Source organism: Cinclus cinclus, chromosome 12 (genome assembly GCF_963662255.1).
Source record: "Cinclus cinclus chromosome 12, bCinCin1.1, whole genome shotgun sequence".
Taxonomy (NCBI): Eukaryota; Metazoa; Chordata; class Aves; order Passeriformes; family Cinclidae; genus Cinclus; species Cinclus cinclus.
The window spans coordinates 16,927,652-16,950,979 of record NC_085057.1 but is presented as its reverse complement, the minus strand read 5'-3'; the positions used below and the strand labels follow the sequence as shown (position 1 = coordinate 16,950,979).

The following is a 23,328-nucleotide window of genomic DNA, read 5'->3' as shown; positions in this document are numbered from 1 at the left end:
TTATTCTAACACCACCTGTTTCAGGAGACTATGTGAAAATAGCCCATCCCCAGTATTTGTTACCAGGAGATGTGAGGGAATGCTGGTTATGTGTAGGTTCTTTTGCTTCCCTGAGATAAGACAATACAGCTCTAAAAGTATCTCAGATATAGATTTCAGCCTTTGCAGTGGGCAGAAGCTTTAAAGAGAGCACTGTAAGCAGAAAAACATCATAATTGAACATCCAAGATATTTTCATGCCAAAATTTAGGATTATAATAAAGAGTAATTCTGTCTTTGCTGAGGGTTGGTTATTTTGGACCACTTGGAGTTCACCCAGGATGCTATCCTACTACAGAAGAATAATAAAACCAAAAAGGAGAGACCATATTTAGATTACCATATTTATGACTTTGGAGACTTGAGATGGAATGGTTCCTCACCAGCTCTACCCATTTAGACCTCTCAGCAGCCAAAGCCATCAACCTTGCTAGCTACACACACCTGTGTCAGAGGAGGCCACTGGGCTCAGTCCATCTGACCTGTTTTACACAATTATTTTAGACTGGGAAGAACAGTTCCCAAGTCATCTCGAGTCCAGCATGGTCAATCCCATCCAAAGGTGACCATTTTGGACAGGACAGAGAAAAAGAGTTTTGTTCAGCAGAAGATACAACCCACACTCATCCTTTGTCATGAGACAAGATAGGTAATGAGCTGAAAAAACAGAAACCAGGTTCATGGGAATTCAGAACAGAAAAGGAACATGGGTTTTCTGGGAGTAGCTGAAAACATGTGTATTTAATAATTCTACAAAACTGGAAATCCTGGATAAAAAACCCCAACTGTGCTCAGGAAGAGCACAACAGGCCGCCTCCAGCAGCAGCTCTTCAAATCCAAGAGCCCCTAGTGGGCCCCTTCCCCAGAGCCCCCTCCAGGTGAAGCCACCTTCCAGCAGATGCACCCCAAGGCCACAGTCACATCTCCCTCTGCCTTTTGCAGGCACCAGTATGAGTACAAAAATAACCCCAGCTGGAACTGGGTAATGAAGGTACTGTGTTAATCAGGCTAATAGAGAGGCTCAACAGCAGGATCACTGGCTGGATGGAGACAGGTTTCATTCATGGCTGCTACTGGCTTATCCTGAAGGAACACTGCAACAGCCTGGCCTCTCCTGAGAGCTGCCAGTGCCCTGCCTCAGAGTGTCCTTAAGTGTCTTCAGCTCAGCAGCTCTGCCTGCACATGAAGAACTGCTGTCTCACAAAATCAGCCAGTCAGCAAAACATCCCTTCCATCCATGCCTCCTGGATCCACTCCTGAGGAGCTCTCTGGGGGGCACCTGTTTCACATTGTCACACTGAAATATGCCAAAGCTACTACATACTCTGCAATTAAACAATATCCTGATCCAAGGGAAGAGGCAGTGCTAGAAGGCAGCCCTTGGCTAGAGAACAGAGGGAACAGCAAGCTGTGGGGAGCTGGGATACTGCTGGGAAGGCAGGAGGTGGGAATGGCTGCAGGAGAGCAGGGAAAGCTCAACAAATCCTGGAGGAGCTGCTGATGCACGGAAAAAACTGAAGGTACCATGTGGATCAAGTTTCCTACACCATCCCAGACTGGCTGATGCAGTGCATGACCAACACCAATATACACCTTTTTCTGAAGTTTTGGATTTGTTTTATAGCAGAACTAAAGTCTCTCTGGACTTATTTGAGGCAAAGGTTGGATGGGGCCCTGAGTATTCTTATCTACTGGAAGGTGTCCCTGCCCATGGCAGGGGGTTGGAAGGAGATATATTGAAGGTCCCTTCCAATCCCAGCCATTCCATGATCCTGTGCTGAGTTCTCCTACAGCAGCACAGGGACAGTTTGCCATGGAGCTCATGTGTAGAGAGTAGGAAAAGCAGCCCTGGTTGTTTGGATCAGTGCACAGCCTACATGCAAATGCAAAGAAGAGCCTGCAAAACACCCCGTGGAGGCTGTGATGTGGTGTATCAGCCGGAGTCTGAGTTGAGGGAGACAGAAAACACCAGGAGATGGAGTCTCCTGAGGTGCTTTGGGAAGACCACAAGCAGCCCAGGGTGCAGGAGCTGTTGTGTGCCCGGGGCTGGGCTGCATGTCAAGACTTCACCAGAATTCACGCCTGCATCCAGGTGGAGAGGAGGCGGATGCAAACATGCAGGCAGCGTGGGCTGAAGCTTCCTGGTCCAAATCTAAAGCACAGTTTGTGGAGAATCCAGGGCTCCAGAGAAAATGTGCAATTAGGACTGTTTCAGCACTTAATTGACAGGGGAATTGGTCACTGAGGCACCGAGTCACTTGTGAAAAAGGCCACCTTATGCTCATCTTTATCCTTAAACATCTCAATAAAAATAAAATCTAGTCTTTGGCACTCCTGCCCAGAAGGGCAAGTCACCGGAGCCGTCAGTAATCATCCTGCTAAGGCTTGCCAGATAATAATCAACTTGCTTGCTTACTGGCGAGTGAGAGGAGCCAACCCCCAAACTCATCTCCTTCTCTGCAAATAACAGATGGGAAACTGCGTTTGTCCAGAGAATAGAGCTGCGAAATAAGACAGTGCCATTTCATCCTATGAGTCACTTCTCAACCAGTTTCCTTTCTCTGGTTAGCACGCCCTGAACCAACCCCAGGCTACTTGAGCACATCTCTTCTCCCCAAAGGATGTCAGGAGGCACTGACCCCCAAGAGGCTCTCCAGTTTCAAAGACGACCTCCAGCTCCTGCACCTCACCACCCGGTCCATCTTTCCCTGCACCACGCAACCACGGACAGATGGATGAAGCAAACGATCAAAGGAAATAACTGTACGCCCAACAGCTTTGCAACTAACCTCGATCCGCCGTCACAGGCAGGACGGTGCTCCCCGGCAGCATCCCCCATGGCTAGCCCCTCAGGAAGTGAGAGCATCCCCTCCTTCAGTGTTTGCCCTTGCTGGCAGAGAGGAGCAGATGGGCAGAGGAAACCTTTCCAGCGCTGCTCCTCTGCTCCCCCCGGAGCGGAGCGCGGCTCCCCCGCCAAACAAGGCGCTGCCTAGCTAAGCAAGCCGGCAGTGCCGCTGCCCGAGGCAAAGGGACAAGTCCTTCCAGTTCATTAGGGAAGGTTTCTTGTGCGATTTGCTGCCTCACTAGCTCCTGTTTAGACAGCCTTTGTTCCCCATCCGCAGGAGTGCATGAAAGGTTTGGATGCTGGTACGGCCGGGAAGGATGCTGCTCCCTGGGCCGGGGCAGGGAGCACGGCAGAGAGCTCACCTCGGGCTTGAACCTCCCCAGCTCTGCACGCCCAGGCGCTGTAAGTGCAGCCCCAGGTCCCTCTCGCTCCGTAATGTGGGACCTCCACGGGAACACTCTCGGCCAAGGAAAGCCTAATGGCTCGCTTTGCCTTTTTCTGCTGCTGCTGCTGTGCCCTGTCGCCAGCCGAAGGACGGACGTCCTGAGTAACAGAAGCCTCCGGTCCTTCTCGCTCATTGTCTCCTGCAGAACTAAAATAGCAGCCTAGGAGGGAGCGGAGGAGCTCAAAACTTTCCATTCCTTGGTACCTCCTGTCCAAAGAGGAATACATGAGGCCATGGGGCACCGTGGGGTGTCGTGCAGCAGCGATGCAATTCACAGCTATAATGCTATAAAGAGCACAGGCTGCTCCCAGTAAATAGACTTGTAACAGAAGTACAGCTTCAAAAGAAGCACAGTTTCCTATTAGTAACACAGAATAAAATAATCCATTTACTGCATGGCTCACATTTATTCAGCTCTGAGTGGCCCCTGTTGTAGCCTTGCTTGTGAGCTTCCAGCTCCTTTGGGAACCCTCCTGGACAACTACAGCAATGGGAGATAATGGCTGTAGCTCAGGGACTAAACTAAACACTTTTGAATATTTAAAGGTCCTTTCATCCCCAAACTTTGCATTACATTGGCAGCATCAACATCTGAGTATGTAGCACAGCAGTGATGAGGGCAGAGAGGAGCCTGATCCTCTGACCCATGTGTCTAGGATGGAAGGTTTTAAACACTAAAAACAATTCTGGTGATGCCATAAGCAGTCCAAAGTGTTTTTAGAGACAGGGCTGCAGACCTGATGTTATGGCCTCATACTTTCTCCAGACTGAAGGAGCCAAGTTAAGCCAAATTTATCCCGGGCTAGCGTGTATTTACGAGTGAAGCTACTGGAATAAAAATCTTGTGTGAATGGACACATCATAGTGGATCAGTGCATCATCAAAGCACAGTGTTATTTTCTGCCTTTCTTTTTTTCTTGTTGTTGTTATTCTGGATTAAATATGTAACAGCCTAACTCTTGCAGAATTTAGGGCCTGTAGACAAGCCACTGCACAATCTTTTTACATACCTAAGCAGACTTAATTGCTCAATTATTCCAGATAAACACGATAAATGGGCTGTCATGAATAATTTATAATCCAGCTAGCCACACAATCTGTGAAACACAAATCTATGGCTGCAGCAAAAGAAATGCAAGCAGATGCCATGATCCCAAGACACCCTGCTGGGTACTAAACGCTGGGCAAAGGAGCAATAGGCTGCCCAGGGCAGGTTTGATCTTCCACAAAACCCTTTGGACAGCCCTTCATTTGGGTTATCGTGTTGCTGAGAGGATGCAATTATTGACAAATAATGGGTGTGCACCTTGGAGGAGACAGGCATAGCACATCCCCCCCTCCTGTTCATGATCATCCAGCCCTTCCTGGGAGCTGGCTGTACTGGTTTTCCCAGGAACTGCATCAGATGATGGTGATGAGCTGAAAAACTGCAGTGAGGCGTAGCAAGATGCAGTGCTGAAGGACGGAGGCACACAGGGCCTGCCACAAGGGACAACACTCAGGTTGCTGGGGAATAAGTAAGGGAAAGAGCACTGCCAGGGGTAGGAATGGTTCCATCCAGCCAGAATTTACCATTCTTGGATAGGAGGGACCTGAGAAAGCAACCTGGAAGGAGTCCAAAAGGAGGGTTAATCCTAAACTCATGACAAAGGCATCCCAGGCAGCTCCCTTCCCATGGCAGAGGGAAACGAACCAGGCAGAGGGGCAGGTACCAGCTCCTGGATTCAGTGACCCCAGAAAAATGCAAGATGCTTTCCCACGGGGCTCAGGGCCCTACCAACCTTGAGCCTCTTTATGACTCTCTGAGAAGCAGAGGAGAGGCACTGGGTAGATTTCCTCCAGCCTAGGCACTCCTTACCAGAAATAGCTTGCCCAGTCACCAACCACCCATTTTAAATAAATTAGAACAGGTTTTTTGTGTTGGAATTCCTATCTCCATCCAAATACATCTGGACATCCAAATACACCTGGCATAGTGACATAAATCATTATCTACTAAACAAAATTTACACAGGAATCTGCAAACACTGAGAATTTGCATAGATACCACAGATACTGTAGAGCCACATCACTTTTAATTGGGGTTTTTATAGCTATTATTTAGCCTTGAAGAAGGGGCTACTTCACTGCCAGCCACTCTACAAGAGCAATCACTCTGTCATCAAAAAAAAAGCTCAGTTGCAAAGCAAGATTAAAATTGGTCATTTAAATCATGATTTGATGAGAGTTGGAGTTGCTCAGCCTAGAAAGAGAAGACTCTAGGGAGCCCTCACAGCCCCTTCTAGTACCTGAAGGGGCTACAAGAGAGCTGGAGAGGGACATTTTATGAAGACATGGAGTGACAAAAAAACAGGGAACCGCTTCACACTGACAAGAGGGCAGGAATAGAGAGGGTATTGGGAAGAAATTCATTACTGTGAGGGTGGTGAGGCACTGAAACAGGATGTCTGGGGGAGTTGTGAACTGCCCATCCCCGGAAGTGTTCAAAGGCAGGTAGGATGGAGCTTGGAGTAACTTGGTTTAGTGGAAGGTATCCCTGCCCATGGCAGGAACTTGAATGAGATGAGATTTAGGGTCTCTTCCAACCCAAACCATTCTGGGATTCTAGTCTATGATATTTTGCTTGCTGAGTTGAAGCCATCATTGCCATGGAGATCTAAATAATACACCAGAAAGGTGAATAAACTCTTAATGAAAAAGAATCCTGCTACTTGAAAGATTGTCTTTTCTGTCACAACCCAAGCCAAAATTTGAAGTGACCCCATTTGGGAACTTTCTGCAGCTTTCCTGAATGGGGGCCCAGAGTATTACCATGGAGTAACCTGCTTAGGATTCCTTAGCACAACTGAAAACCCTGGGCAAGCTTACAACAAAAGACAGTTTAGTTCAGCTCAAATAAAGGGTCAAGTCCTCAACTGTAAGACCAGAAACTGCTACAAAAGAGAGAAACATTCCAATAGAAATCAATCAGGTAAAACATCAAAAATACTGCAGAAGCAAATGCCCTTCTAGGACTTCTTAGTTTTTCTTTGAAAGATCTCCAACAAGCAGCACATAGGCAGTGCCAGCTGCAGTGCTCCATGTCCATCCAGACAGCAAGAAAACTACAGAGCAGCAAACTGCACAGTTCAAGCTGATTTAACCCTGCCTTGATTTGCTCCAATGCCAATCAGAAACCACTCGTGAAAAGAAACAATAAATCTTGCCATCATGCCCTGGCTGCAAAAGCCAGGCAACTTATGTGTAATTACCAGCCACTGTAATTGGGGACTGACTCTGATGACCTACAGGGCATTTTTTGCAGGTGAGGTAGCAGCAGTCATCACAGCGCACCCCACTTTTGGGAGTTCAGCTGGAGAGATCTTGCCTCTGATTTTCAAGTATCATGCATCAAAATATCCATCTGAACAGTGGGAGCCACGCTGACTGCAAGCAATCAGCCCCAAACTGCCTCAAACTGGGCAGAGAAGGCATGGATTGGCCAGCAAGGGGGAAGCAGCAGGATCCACGCACCAGGAGGGTAAAAAAAAAAAAAATAATTTGATATCCAAATGAACACCACCTTCCCATAAGCTTTTATCTGCCCACAGCCTTGTCTGTTGGCGTGGGCTGACTCCTGGCACACTGCAGAGAAAGAAAAGGAGGAGCAGGTCTGAAGCACGGGATGCAGCAGGCAGAGCACGCCGTCCACAGGGATGCTGCTCTTTGGTGCACAGTGACCTACTCCCACAGGGAAAGGGTCTTGCCATGCTAAGATCTTTGCTTCCCAGTAGGATGCAGGCTGGATGGCACTGGACAAGTGCCTGGAGACATGGGAAAAGGCATTGGATGGAGAAGAAAGGTGACCTGTGGTAAGAACTTGAGCTGGCCAAAATCATTAGGAAGGGCACTGAAGCTTTCAGGTTTTACTGTAAGAGTGACATCGCCTGATTTTGGGTCTTGGTTGGGTGCCATAACTTGGAGTACCCTCAGTGCAGTGGAGCTCTTCAGAGCCCTCCAAATCACATGTCCTTCTAAACCATCAGATCATGAGGCTTTTTTGGGCAGAACTGCAAAAACTTTACACCCAGGATCTCCATAAAGAATTCTTATCCAACATGTGCCCCTGGTCTCAAAAGGGATTTAGCACCTGGAATTAGTTATGGAAAATAGTATTTCAGAAGTTGCTGGATTTTTTTTTCTTCCTTATTCAATAAAGCAATAACAATTGTCTGCTGAGAACAAGTAGTGGGATCACAGAAGCAGCTCAAAGACAGGTGGCAGCAGCAGCATGCCTGTTTGAGGATAGTTCTCAAAGCACTCTCCAATTTGAAAGCCACAATCATATCAGCTGGAAAATTAATATGGTAGGTCACAACATAAGGTAGAGCATATAAAATAAATTTCAGGGCATTAGCTGGCCTGGCCCAGCATCTCCATACTGGCTAGGTACTCCAAAAAAAATCAGGATTCATGTCCCAGTCTGCCAAAAGTCCCTTGAGCAGGTTGCTGAGGACCAGATGACAGCACCATGCATGGGTACAAGGGCTCACTTTAACTGGGCTTCATCTTTTGGGATGGATCCCAGCAGTGTTGCTCTTGCACTAACATATTGTGCTCCATCAAATACTGAGAGTATCTGCTTGTCTCAAAGCTTGAAAGGTTTTACAATACTTAGAGTACGTGTGCAAAACAGAGGCAGGTGAGCCCAAGGACAGGGCTTTCCTGCAATAAGTATGCTCCTTTTTTTCAGAGGAATCCAGAAATACAGGTAATTCAAGCCTTTCTCAGGTCCCCAGAATAATTTTAACACAGACCACTAGTTTTTAGCCAGACCTCTCCACTAGACCTGATATTTTATCTAGTGGGCATCATACTGAGAACAGAGGTTCTCAGGGGTAAAGGGCAGCAAGCAGTGCCTTCCAGGAGATCAGGACAGACATGGGATGTCTTGTGGGGAGGAGGGGCAACATGGTACGCCTGAGAGAACGAGGGGCTGAACAGAACCAGTGAGCAGCTCGGAGCCATGACAAAGCTGATTTTGAAGGAGTCTCATACTCAAGGATTCACAGGGACATGGCCTTTACAGCTTCTAGGGTGTTCTGCAATTAGAGGGGAAAAAAACCCTAAAACTAAAATCCTGAGGAGAACTCCCACTCCTAGGTCCAAGCCCAGCAGTGCCCCACTCCAGCACACCCAGCTGGCTGCTGCACTACACGTGCAGCCCTATATGTTTGCGTCCTTAGCAGGTTTTTAATGGACAACTCTTGCTGATCCTGCTATTCCTGCAAAGCTAAGCTACCAGCAGTGACAAGCTCATTTGCTCTTTGGGGACAGGGCTTCAAATAGCTGCTGGCTCGTGGCAATTAAAACGGGCAGAGCACTGCCACTGACTCTACCAGCCTGAACTGTGACTGATGCAAGCGCCGGCTGGAGCGCTCTGATAAGGACGTCAGATGATTCAGAATAATCTAGGCTTTGCTGAATAGATGAGCCCGAGTGTTTGTGCTTCTGTTTCTGCCTAATGGGAATACTGTGCTCATCAGAAAGGGTGGCTAGAGGTAGGAGGGCACCAGAACTTCCTCTCCATTAAGACTGATGGGCACATCTCTCCTGCCCACCACTCAGGTCTCTTCCTTCCATGGAGGTCTCCAACTTAAGGGTCTGGCAAGCCTGCCCCCTCAGCTTAAACATAGCAAGGGGGTAGCAGACAAGCTGGGGAGGGAACAAAAAGTCAGTATTAAAACTTCTCATCCTGAAGGTTCTTTGCTAGGCTGCTGCACAAGCAGCTGGGCTCGAATAAGCTACAGGAGATGGGCATCAAAGTGGGCAGGGAACAAGAGAGGAAGGGGAAGGACACACTTGTTGTTCAGCCTTCAGAAACAACTTCTAGTTGGTGTAGTGCTGTGTTATGTACATGCCTTAACTCCTTCTGACAAACCTTTAATCTCACCAGCCTGCTGCACAGTCTACTCCCATTCCATTAAGATCACATCTTGCTCCCTGGATTTCCAGGGCCAATCCAAAAATTTGGCTTTGATTTATTCAGAGCAGAAAGCCATGCCACTGGCACAACCTATTTACAACATAAACTGACTCCAGAATGGAAACATCCCCCCTTCAGCTGTCCTTGATCAAACAGTTTGCAGCTGAGATAAAACACCATTTCAATCAGAGTTAAAATAATCAGTTTTCATAGTCCATCAGCACCATACCCCTCAGATTTGGACTGTCCAGGAGCACAGCTGCATATCATGTCTCCAAAAAGAGTTGGGTACAACAGGAGGGTGAGGTCTGGGAACAAAGATGGTGAGAAATACCTCTGTAGGCATGAACTGCTGTTCCACAAACACCTCACTGCATTCACAGGGCTGCTTTCAGAAATCTCTGAGGCTCTTCAGTCCATCATACCATGTAAATCCCTTTTTAGCATCTAAACATGACCATGGCCAAGAGACAGACGAGACAGGGTCAGGAAGAAGCAAGTTGGTTTATTGTGGTGGGATCCCACACAGCTCTATAAATAGCACTGGTGATCAGCTAAATTCAGGTTACAAGAGAGGCTGATGAGATGCCACCACCTCTGTCTTTAAGGGACAGACAGACCTTGCATGTCACTACCATTCAAGGTGGGAAGAGCCATGTCACAACATCTCCTCCTTCGCTGGGGTTCTCCCACTGGGCACCCCTTGCTGCACCAGAGATGCAGCCCCTGGGACAGCCCCGGAGGGGTCGGTGCAGAGTGGGTGCTAACGTGGAGTGTCTGACACCCTCCATTTTAACCACCCTGCTCTCTGCAGCTTGTACAAAGACCGCAAATAGGAATGAATTCAGCTAGGATTAACTCAATCCCCATCAGAGCACTGAAAGCTCTTGAAGTTTCCTCCTAAGCGTTCCCCGAGGCAGCTCAGCGCTCCGGCAGCAAACACACATGGGCAAAGCAGAGCGCACAGGCGAGGGCTGTGCAGCCCTGTGAGCCCTGCGCAGCCCCGGCTCTCGGGGCTGCTGTGTCTGTGTGTGTGTGTGCACTGAGCGGGAGCTGAGGGACACTCAGACACTCCGTGATTCCACACACCCAACCGGCAGGAAAATGTGGAGCAGCATCTGTGTGAGCCAAATATCCCCATCTACCACCGTGGGCTGTAAGGGATCCTAGCCCTCTGCCCGGGGATGTTCAGGGGGAGAGAAGGAAGGCAAGCAGCTGCCACGGACAGCAAAGCTCTCAAAAAAAACCCACAGGGAGCCTCTGAGTCGGTACCCTGCTCCACTACGGAAAGCTTGACAGCCTCTTCCGATCCTCAGCTGGCTTTTCTTTTTAGTGATAAAGCGATCTGGGAGTTGAAAGCCAGAAGAAAGCCATGTCTCATCCAAACAAACGGCTTGTTGTAACTTAATGTACCGAGGGAAGGAGGGTGCAGGGCGGCGGCTCAGCCCGAGCCGCTGCTGGGCTCGGCGTTCAGCGAAAGGAGGCCACTTCCCATCCCTCGGGAGGACTCCTCTTCCCTTGCAGTTGTTTTAATTACCCCTCTGCACCGCAGCATCGCTGCAGCCTGCGGGAAGCCACGCTCTCCCTTGCCCTACGAACAATTTAACATGTCACCACAGCCCCTCCTGTGACTTTCAGCAGAACCAGCCATCAGCGGAGAGGACCCACCCTGAGCAACACCAGCCCCCTTAGTCACCAGCAACCCTTCAGCCAAGATCTTTTTTGACATTTTCTGCCAGCGAATTTTTGCGTTATTTGAATCATCCACGCAGAGCGCAGCAAAAGGCGGCACACTGGGAGAAACAGCCAGAATTACTCATGAGCTTTTTCTAACTTAAATTGCGATCTGTCAGAGAGATGAGTCGCAGGAAGGTGTGGATGGCTGGGAGAAGCTCCTGCTCAGGCTGCAGCAGGGGCAAAAAAAGACAAATAAGCCATTTCTAAGTAGAAAGGCTCAGCAAGAGCAAATGTGCTACTCTGCAGCTTCATGTGAGGTGTTTCATTCAGTGTTAATCACCCCGTTAAAAAAATTAAAAGTCCATCAAGGGACACACCCTTCACTGCTACGCTGCAGATACAGGATGGAACACCTGGTGCAGGGATAGAGATTAAGAGGTGCAGGACAACAGTGAGGAAGGGCTAAAATGTGGCAAATATACATACACATACAACCTGTTGGTTCAGGGTGCTAAATCCCATGTTCCTATCAATATTTTCTCACCATAAAAAAATCCACAGCATATTCACTGCAGCCAAAAAGAGCAGATTTTTAGAACCCAGTTCACAGGGTTCTCTTGAGGAGAGCTGTAGGGCAGAAAGCACTGGTCCCACCTACCCATGGGGCAGATGCTGACCTCAGACACTGGGATGGAGCAGCCCTGTGGCAGCAGATGAGGCCAAGCATCCCTGCCTAGATGCAGGGCTGCAGCTGCAGCCCAGATTGCTGTATCCTTAGGAGAAGGTAGCAGGCATGCCAAACCCCAGCTCCTGCAAGCAGCATCACCCACTGCACATACAGGTCACTGCTGGCAGAAGCTCTGCTAAAAACAAAGAAAAAAAATGGAATAAAACATGCATCGCACTCCTATTGCGCAGCATGATCCAGTGGAAAATTTCCCCCAGATTAGAACATAATGCTAGAAATAGATTTATTTTTACAGCTATATGATGAAGGAAGATGATCTCAAAAGACAAATAATTCTAAAATGGGCAACTTGACTCAGCAACACAGGGGTCTGGCTGAATATAGGGTACAACCTACCATGTACACACACAAAAAGTTGTCTAACACCACATCAGAACAAAAACATTGTTTGCCCAAGGATGTCCAGGGGCTTGATCTGATCACAGGAGGGATAAACACACCTCTGAACTTTTCAGAAAGGTGCACACAAGGAAGGACAACTGCTGACAGAGCCAGCCCCACCTCCCCAGCTACCCACAGACACAAGCATGACATCTGTGTGAAATGTCCCAAGGGATGCCAGTCCACAGAAACATTGATTTTTCAGCCCCAACACTCATTCTTTAAAATGAGAGGGAACTATAACCTCTAAACAGAGCCTTGTGTTTATCCACAAGCACAATAATACAGATGCAGGACCACGCACGTGCCAATGGCTGGGGCTGGAGGTGCTTCACGGCCAGAAAAACAAACACTAGTCCAGTCCCAAGAGCAGGAGAAAACTTTGCTGGCTTTGCCTTGTTCAGCAAGAGAAGAGACTGTGTAAATGTAGTATCACTGTTACAGCCTATCCTCTGCCATCACTCCCATTACAAAGAGCTACATCCCGCATGGAGCTGATGCACCCACAAGAAACCTAGAAACTTAGGAAATGCCATGCCAGCATAGCCTCATGGCTTCTCAGTAAAGATCCAAAGAGGTAAAGAACACTTTGGCTGCTTGAAAAGGCAGGGAGAAACAAGGGAGATCAAATTTCTCACAAAACATGTTTAATTATCTATAAGCAAGTAGAACCCTGTTTTCATCCAGTCCTTCAGTGCTCAGCCCTGGGTAAAAACACTGATGCCAACAGGGAACCTACCCACACTTGCACAGCATCAGAGACCTGTAAATGCTTGGATGTTGAATGAACGACAGGTGGGACAGGAGGTGGATGAGACGAAGAGATGGAGATTCACTGCCATTAATAACAGCCATTGGTTTAATGTAGAGCTAATAACACTCCTGGCATGCTAAGCACAGCCCTTGGCTTGCAGGGTTTCAGAACCAGTGGTCATTAGTCAAGCCAAAACCTACTGCAGGGTAAATAAGTTAGATTGGGCCTTTAACTCACAAATATGCTGGGTTTTACTGGAAATTGGACACCAACATGGTGCAATGTGTAAAATTGGGACAATGAACCAAATGAGAAATGGGGTCCTTTGAAAACAGCATATGAACAGCTTCACAATTTCAATATTTGATGTTTTTTCAGTCACTTGCTAAATGATTGAGATGATGCTGTGGGCAGGCACCACTCTTGACAGTACAGTCAGGTTGGAAAAGCCTTTGGACCACAGACATTCTTCTAGTGCCAACAAGCCCCATTCCTGCCACCAGAGATGCTCTGCACTGTGTCACCCTTCAGCTTCCCCCAACAGCTTATTTTTTTTTTCCATTTTACCCACATTTTCTTATGCTACTGAGCAGAAAACCATCTGCTGTGAGGTTATGACAGGATAAACACAGCCCTACACAATGCCCACATTATTTCAGTCTCATCTCCTCAGCTGATGGTCTATTTTCCATTAATACAATATAAACATTTACCTAAAAACTTGAAATTATTTCCGTGGCTACCTCCTCTTGCTACAGATAACTCAAGAGCCACTGAGAATTTTCTTCACTTGTCAAACAACCCTGACCACTACAGGGAAACCAACCAGCAAGTTTTTAATCCTCCTTGAGACTTTCTACATTTCACTTGCTGAAGGTCTGTGATCAAAAGTTTGTGACGAGCTTACATGGCACAGAACATGCAGGGAACCAATTTGCTCTCAAATATTTTAAATATTTCATAATTCATTATATTCATATCATAAAAGGTACAAAGAACCTCTTCAATTCCCCCTAAGTGAAGCTAAAAGCATGTGGCGGAGCTGAAGTTTAACAATTATAAGTTATAAATATGGCCATAAACACAACAAATAAAATCAAAATGGCTCAGGGACAAAAGCAGGGCCTTCAAAAAGAAAGTAATTTGGCAAAGAACAGACATATATAAACATGTTCCTTTTATTCAGGATGGTGCATCTGAATACTTGTGAAACTTCCTCTAATAAACACTAGAAATTGCAAAAAAGCACAATAGAAACATAAGGCAGACAAGAAAGGTTTCCTATAATCCCAAGTGGTTCCAAGCAGACCTATTAAGCAGCCAGGCATTTTGAGTTTCATTTCAGCTCTAACTAAAGCACACATTTTAATGCTGTGCTGCTGCTCTTGATTAAAATCAAACTCAAGTTCCTCATGTTTTTGGTTTAGCGCTTAGGATGGTAAGAAAACAAATTAAAAGAAACCCAACAAATTTTAAGAGAAGACTGAAGAAGAAATTAATTTATCAAATTAGCAATGTGCAGCAGCACTTCAAAACCCCAGAGAAGCAGAAAGGATGCCTGCAGGTTACTCCTTATGATACCAAACAGAGCAAATCCAATCAGATGAACATGCTGCTGGATCAGTCAAGCGAAAGCCACAGGAATGGCAGAACAAAGTGAAAAATGTATAAAAAGAGGATTTTCTAAACCTATTGTACTGGTTTGAAACTGAGCTGTTCCCCGCAGAAGAGATGACAGCATCACTGGTATAGTCCTGCAGAACAAGCTGTCCAAAAATACCCTCAAAGACAACACAGAGGAAAAGTAAAAAAAAAAGTTTTAATGAGAAATTAAAAAATCACACTAGAATGTGAAAGCTGCAGTGTTGCACTTAAAATAACACATCTCCATTCAAAAACCTATTTCCTGCACAGGACTGCAAACCAACTGCTAGATTTTAGCATGCTATTTCAAAACTTACTGTCTTTAATGGTGCCACCATTGCTCCCTGCTCGATAATTCCCTTTCCTTGCTTAAAATAACTGTCTATGGCAAGAGCACTGACCTTCAGGAATAAGTGAATGAACAAGGAAAGCCAGCACACAACCAAACTGAAAACGATAACAGCAGCTATTTCAGGGCATGGAGATGAACAGAGGGAACAATATTATTATCTACATGTAAAATATGAGTGACACCAGCAGCAGACAGGAACTTCTGTTTGCCCAGTCTTGTGAAACATGAACGAGCTGCTGCTCAAAGGAATAAACAGACAGTGAAATAAAAACCCAGAAAGAGATTTTGTTTTTCTCAGCAAGCAATCAACTCAAGATGCCACAGAGGCTGATTGCTTCGTCAGCACAGAAATTCATGACTTGCTTTTAAGATAAAATGACCATCAAGCCACACAAAAAGGAATAAAATAATAGCCAAAGAAAAACAGTATTTCAAAGGGAATTAAGTGCTTCTGAGCAGAAGGTATCACTGAAGTACGAAGTGAAGGGGTTTCATTAGGTGGTGCAACTAACCCTCCTCTGAAAAATCTGCTCTTGCAGTTGTAAGTGGCAAGATAGGGTTTGATGGACTACAGCTCACACAGTATGATTTTCTTTAAATATATATTACAAAAAGCTATTTTATACTATGGGTATACATACAAGTAAAAGACTAACGAAAACAAAGTGTTTATGTAAGATTTATACCCCAGCTCTCTAAACAGTCTGGGCAATCATTGTGCCAAACCAGCCCTGTGACTCCCACCTCACCATGCCAGTGGTATCTGGCAGTTCCACAGACTGCACAGGAGAGGATGTACCAAGTAAAACACAATTTTGGTTTTCTTGGGTTTGATTTTCTTAGACAATGTGATATTCTTGATGATTTAATCCTGCTACAGAGCCTTGAAAGCAGAAAGAAGTCACAAATTTGTATCTCTATCCAGAGATCCTTCCCAACCCAGCTCCCACCATCAAGACAGAGAGCACCCTCCCAGCTGCCTCCATTACCCCCCAGTAACAGCACCAGGATGCTTTAGGCACCTTGCTGCATGACTCTGAAATAGCAGCACAAGGAATGATGTTGAGGAAAAGGAGTCACACTTCCAACAAGGCAATGACCACTGCTGCTCTCCCAGCCAGCCCATCACATGGGCTGCCAATATGAGCTGCAAACACTTCTCTTGGACAACTGTTCTCATCCCCCAGCTCCCATAACAACCTACTTACAAGTCATAAGGTTGCATGCTGCTGAAATTCATATTAAACTCAGGACAGACAAAAAATAAAGCATCTTTTTCAGGTCCAATATTATTTTTATTTGCTATCTAAAAATGCTCTAAAGTCAAACATTTCCCGAGGGCACAGAGACCTAGGCATGCCAAGAGCAAAATGGCGTAGAGCTGCTAAGCAAAGTCTTTGTGCACACACGTATTTTAACACTGGTATCTGCAAGAGAGACTCAGGATACAGCCCACTGTGGGTAAGCTCTTGGGGCAAAGCAGAAGAGACAAGACCAGAAACTGAGAAACTGTTGCATTTTTATTTTGCTATTTTCCTGTTAACTGATACTATTCAGAGTAACTGGACAACTTTCAAGGCAATGCTTGGATACCAAATTAATGTCTGGCAAACCTAATAAAAATTGAAACTTATAAGCAAGACGGAAAAGTGGCCCATGGCATTTCTTTGTAGGAGCCTGAATTTCCACCTCAGGCCCTTTATTAAGATCTGAGACATTATTCAGACCTTTGCAGGGGTAAATACCTATAAAATAATATCAGGAACCAGCTAATTGTACATCATTATAACAGGGCTATCTCCTTCACGGGGCAAGACTGTTTACAAGAGCATGTAGTGACAGGACAGGGAGGATGGGTTCAAATTCAAAGACAGTATGTTTAAACTAGATAAAAGGAAAAAAATCTTTACTGTGAGTGTAGTGAGGCACTGGAAAAGGTTGCCCAGGGAAGTTGTGAATGGCACATCCCTGGAAGTGTTCAGTGCCAGGCTTGGAGCAACCTGACAGGGATGGTGTCCCTGTCCATGGCAAGAGGCTGGAACCAGGTGATCTTCAAGATCCCTTCCAACCCAAATTGTACCATAATTCTATGATTCCTTCCATCAGGAAAAAGGACTGGAAGGAAGGAGTTCTTCAAACAATGATGTTTGGACACCACTGTGTCTAGCATCATGAGCAAGCACTGCATGCTTACCACAAAATGGCTACTAGCAGTAAATTCTAGGTATCCAGGGGGCTTCAGTGCCTAAATCCTAACTTATAAAGCACTGGAGTAGCACAGTTGCTTTCCAAAGTGTGGTTTTAAGTTGCTGTTTTAAGCTTAAGATTAGAAACCCCTGTGGTTTGGCTCTTAACAGCTGCAAAAACCATGCAATCACTTCCCACCCCGCGTGGAGATCGATGACCTGAGAGGCTGGCACAGGGAGCCCCTCACCTCAGCCAGCCCCAGCACCCACATCCAGCACTGCTGCTGGATCCGCCCCCAGAACCCTGAGTATCCATTTCACACATCCCCCAGCAGTGCTGTGTGTTGCACACGACTCCTGGCACTCCCCCCTAAATGCCAGCGTGACACTGCCTGGAACCCACCAGAACCTGCTGTGAGCCAGGGTCTAAGGCACTCGACACCTCAGCAGCCCCTCTGCTCCCCTCCTTGCTGTCAATTCCTTTGACTCCAGGACAATTGTGAGGATAGAGACGTCAGCTAGGTGTTCTGGCATCTCAGCAACAGAGACTGAACCCTGGTAATCTACCAATCCCCTTCAACTAATTTATCTCCCCCATCTCATCAAAGCTCACATTATCACAATTATTCCCTTATTACCAGCAGAACCCTTGCTCCTAGTCAGTGCTTTTCATCTGCCAAAAGCAAAGGTGCAACTTCTGTGCTTGGAGAAAGCAAGAACCCACCCAAAGCAGTCAGGAGAGCGGCATGAGGAAGAGAGGGCATTACCTGGGTGAGGTGTGGGTTGGGGTTGAAGCCACACTGGTTGCACACCTTGCTGTGACACTGGGTGCAGGCATTGAAGTTAGGCTGCCCAGGGGAGGAGGTGAGCTCTGTCGTCTTGCAGATAGGGCAGAGGGTGCTGCTGGGGAGGGGGGCAATCTGTGGGACGGAGTAGGGAGAGGTAGGGGTGCTGCCCCGGTCCGGCGACACCGAGGGAGACCTCCCCGAGCCCTGGCTCCTGGCGTCCACCTGCAGCGTCCTGCGCGGCCCCTCCGCCGGTCCAGGCTGGCCCTGACCCCTCATCTCCCGGGGGCTCTGGGAGCTGGGTGCAGTCTGTGCCAGGGAGGGAGATGTTGACCGCTGGCCCACAGCCTGGTCCAGCTGCTCCGGTCTCCTCAGCATGCTGAAACACCATCAAAACACACATAATAAGCCCAGGTTTCAAACATTTGTACATCTATATGTCAGTCGATGTAGGTAACTGCTACAGCACCCTTTCCCCCTCAAAATCCCAGCTCAGCCAAGAAGGCATAGCAAAACCCCACTGCAAACCAGGGAAATTGCTCAGCTCAGCAGAAGGATAAACTTCACCTTATGAAACAAGGCGCGATTTCAGTTTTCTCTTATATAACCCAGTGGCAGAGATGTAATTGAATTATTCGCTGTATTCTGAGCTGAACTTTAGTCAGAAAGTTGCACATAAAAATGTGTGTGAGAAGTTTGGGAAGCTCAGCCTCCTGCCAGCCAGGGCTCCCAGCACTTCCACAGCACAAACTCACTGAAGAGGCAGCCGTGACTCTGCTTTGCAGCCTGCAGGGCCCTTTCTGCAGGGACGCGGCCAACTCTCACTAAGCCAGCTTCTCACAACCTACTCTCACGAGTGGCTGTGAAACCAGAAGCCTGCAAAGAGCCAATTTATTAAAGGAAAACCCCTCCAGAAGCCTAATGGAGGCAAGAGAACTACTTGTACTTTCTCAGCTGTCAGGCTAAACCATGCAAGTCACAGGTGAAAGCAGCTAAGGGCTTGTTTCCCAGGGTCCACAGCAGTGGGAAATCAAGAAAAAGCACATTGGGTCTGCTTTAGTAATCAGTACTGAAGTGGCAAACACAGACAACAGGGACTCTGTGGGCTGGCTGCCCCCAGCTGAACCCTCTTCTGGGTGATGTGAGTCTTGGCTGCCCGAAAAAAAAAAAAAAAACAAAAAACAACAACAACAACAACAACAAAAAAACCCAGCTGGGATTACTCTGGTCATCTGGATAGGGTGATGAAATCTCCCTGTGAAACCAGAGCTACTTAAAAGGAGCAGCCCTGAGGTCAGCATCACACCCACTCCTGGTTTGGCAGCAGTGCCACGGTCCCATAGCCTGTGTGGGATGCTCCTGGCGATCCCAAGGAGTTCTGGAGCAGCTCCAGCTGCAAGAGCTTTGAGCTGTTGTGCTGCAGAGCACAGCACGACAGACACCCACCCTCCTCCCAGGTGCTTTCAGGGCAGGCACCCTGTAGCATGCTGCTGACAGACCACAAGTGCATGAGAAGGAATCTATGATAGAAGATAATTATCTAATTACTGAGCAATTTGGTCCATGTGCTTATCACTAGTGCCCAAAAAATATTTCTCAAAAAAACAGAAGCCCTAATGCCCTCACTACCTGTGATCTACAGCTGTTTAAGGAAAAGTATTACTCAGAACCTCAAATTTAATACATTGTTGATTTACCCAAGCAGGGTCTGACCATATAAAGGTTTAAAAAGGGAACTTAAATGCATAAAACTAATAAAATTTAAAGTGCATGTTGCCACAGTAATAGGAAGTCGGATGAAAATAAATAGTAAAATAGCACTTTGGGAATACTTTCTGGCTGCAGGTTGAAACTCACTTCTCTGAAGAAAGAATCACAATAATAATAATAAAGCAAAGCACTAAGTGAGGTAGCGATCTGCTCTAGACTGAAGAGAAAACTGCTCCTGGCCCTGCAATAGGCACCTGCCATGAATGTTGTTGGCATGTGCTGCTCCTCCATTGTTAATTCTGACACCCTTCAGTTCAGATTTGGGGTTTGCCTCCTGATATCTGCAGAGCTACTACCCCATAAAACCATCTGTAGCTGGTGGAGATCGGAGAGCTCAGCCCCAGACAACAGAAGGAAACACTGTCAGAAAGCAAAATGCATCTTCTCACCTTAAATTTAATATTTCTATTCTATTTCTAACCACCAGCATTTATGTATTAGACACATACTATCCTAATGGTGTATTAAACAACTCTGAAATAGCATTATATGGTCAAATAAATAATTGTTGTTTGGAACAGCAGAATGGTTACTCTCCCCAGAGAAGCTGCGGCTACCCCATCCTTTGAAGTGTTTAAGGCAAGGTTGGATGAGGCTTGGAGCAACCTGGTCTAGTGGAAGGTGTCCCTGCCCATGGCAGGGGGTGGAACGAGATGGTCTGTAAGCTCCCTCCCATCCCAAACCACTCTGTGATTCTATTCCACTGCAAATTTCAAAATTCATGGGTTTTCCCCCATTTGATATGAAAAAGTATTTGCCACCAAGTAGGAATTCTGACTCCATCAAGGAGCTGTCAGATAACACACAGACAAGTTCACATTTCCACACAACAGTGTGGCTCTCTTGGAAATGCAAAAGCCCATGAGGAACAATACACCAGGTGCTGTTATTTTGCCCTGAGCCTCACTGCTGGCATGTAAGACAGAGGAGGGTAGATGGGTGCTCACTGTCTGACAGGTCAGTGCTGCTCCAGAGATGCTCTCCCAGCCTGGGCTCAAGCTCCCTCCCAGCTTCCTGCACTTTTTCAAGTGGTGAGTAATGCTGGGCACCACCTCCATCCCATTCCCAGCAGCAGTTTCACTCCATGCACTTCTACCAACACTGCATTTATTTATTTTATAATTATCCAGGATGCTTAAATCCCCCTGTGACACAGGCTGCACTGTCTCTCACTTGCACCAGTTGAACATACACGTGGCATTTTAAGACCAAAAGAAATCATCTGGTCTGTCAAATACAGTAACTCAACCCAGGAGAGATGCCTCAGGAAAGAACATGAGAACAGTCATATGGAATCAAACATAGGCCCACGCTCACTGCACTGCATCTTCTGTGAGGATGATCCAATATTTGTATGATTTGTACCCATCTATGAACACTTTTTTTCTTTTTTTTGCTGTTACAAAAGCCCAAACTGCAGCTCAGCCCTATTTTTTTTTTTAAAGACTATCACTGATAGTTAACTAGTACTGGCCTGCTAACCAGTTCCAAAGAATTCCTCCCAATTCCACAAGAGTGTCTATTAACAATTAAATTGGAATGCCTTAATAAAACAGGATTTTCCCCACTTCATGGGGAATGTATTGATTTTGCACTGCCCTAATTGCTGAATTAGAAATATTGGCTGACATGGAGTCAAAGATCTCTGCAGGGTCCAAACTCAGCAGTACTCTCTGTTACCAATGGAGTAATAATTTTGTAGAACTAAAGAACATCAAGTGTTTGACTGAGTGTACTAACAATTATACTGTTAAAGTTTTCATTTATGATATTCTGTGAATGCTTTTTATCACAAGCAAGGCAGGCAGGCAGTTCTACTCACCTGCCCACAGTCACAGGCAAGGTGGGCAGCTGGAAACTGTTTCCTTCCTTTTTTGTTTTCAAATTGAAAAATGGTGTCTTTCTTCTAGCTCCCTAAAACTCCCTCCATTTTCCAGCACAAAGCTAAGTAAGCACCCACAAAAATTAACTCTCATCTCCATGAAAGAGAGGAAGCAAAGCTGCAAGGTTGCTGCCACAGAGCCCAGAGGTACAAATCGCCCTGAGACATTAATCCATACCCAGCTCTGCCTCTCCATCAGATACTTCTCCTGATTAAAACTTCCAGAACTTCCCTAGTTCCACTCAGGAACAGACATGGATATAAAACCAGCCTCTCTATTTAGGGCTGATGCAACACCCTGGGAGGAGATGGATAAGTACTGAGAGGGAAGAGCTGCCCAAGAAGATCAGAAGCATGAACAGCACAAGGAAAACCAAGGGTCAAAGCCAGTCACCACAAAACCAAGCTCAGCAGTGTAAAATGTCACAAGAACCTCAGATTTTTTATGCCCGATTTTTTCCCCAATGTAAAAATTATGTTTTTTCATTAAAATTACAAGAATTGGGAAAGCCTTAAAAGCAAAGTCCTACTTACAGCCAAAACAAATGTTAGACTGTTTGCTGCTTAATATTTAATTTCAGAAAAACATGACTTATCCTAAACCAGACTTTTGATGCTACAGCAGCACCAGGGAAAAGATGTCAGCAGCATCAGTGGAGATAAAAGCAATGCATTGACATAGCACTGGTTTACAATTCTGTGCCAGTAAATTGGTACAGATTTCTTATTTGGGAATTCCCAGGTAAAGTCAGGGTCTGTAGGAGGGAATTGCTCTAATTTAACTCAAGTAGATTCATCAGTGCCTCTAAATTTTAAAGGCAAGACCCAGGCTTGGAGCCAGCATCCCAGGAGATGTCAACGGGCCCTTTTTCACATGAGGTGCTAACTTGGGAGCAATAACCATGGCAAGATAAATGCCAACAGTGTTAATGGCGCTGTTGTAAAATCAAACAATAACAATATTACAAAATCTACACGCACGGCTGGTAAATCAAGTCTTATTGGCTTGTGTGGGAAAATTCAAGAGACAGCATTTGTTTTCTATTGATTTATTGTTTTTTGTCTAATTTCATAACTGCGCCTTAAGCATGCTGGCCACATCCACCTGCTCACCTGCCACAAAACTCTGGCAGTGATTGCATCCACAGGAGCTTGGCATTTGTGGTGTGAGTAAATCCTTCAGGAGCTGCAGCCTTTCTATGCAACTGAGAAACACAGATTGAATCCCTTCCTCTGCCTGGTGCTAAGGAAAATGTGTCCTTGCTTGCTGAGCAACTGATCTAATTACTGCATTGTAGTAGATAAAATCCATTAAAATAAGTGGCAGTGTCATCATGATTTTATAAACTGCATGCCCTGCTCAGGCTTTCCAAAGAGGAGCTGAGTTTGTCCATGGAAGGGAGCTCCCAGCTTGAAATCCAGATCAAAAATCAGCAAAATGAGGACAAGATACCTTTTCTGTTAGTAGGAAAAAAGAGGGAAAATGACTGTTTATCTGCAGTAAAACCAAGGGGATGAGCAGCAAACAACTCAAAGTATGAAAAGAGACATGTGAAGAGGCTCACACCCAAAAGAGGGAAGCTGGGCTGACCAACAAGAATTAGAGCTGCTCAGCTGCGAGCAGAGATTTGACCTAGTTGGTTTGACTGAAACCTCATGTGAACATCCACATGACTGATTTTAAGAATCACTGAGTATAACCTGTTTAGAAAAAAACAGGTAGCTAAACAAGCAGGCAGTTGTACTCCAGGTCAAAATGGCACTGGATTTGACTTGGAAAGACAAAATTCTGAATGGTTATGGATGGGCAAAGGACCAGCATGGGATAATAGCATATGTTAGCTGGGTATATACT

The 23,328-nt window shown here is 46.2% G+C and overlaps 1 protein-coding gene across 1 annotated transcript in view; it reads right to left on the bottom strand.

Moving 5' to 3' along the window:
* Positions 1-23,328, bottom strand: part of BSN (bassoon presynaptic cytomatrix protein) — an 86,864-nt gene that overhangs the window by 46,922 nt on the left and 16,614 nt on the right. Inside the window, exon 2 of the mRNA XM_062500615.1 lies at positions 17,804-18,200. Coding sequence (XP_062356599.1) covers positions 17,804-18,200 — 397 coding nt within the window. The remainder of the gene's footprint in view (positions 1-17,803; positions 18,201-23,328) is intronic.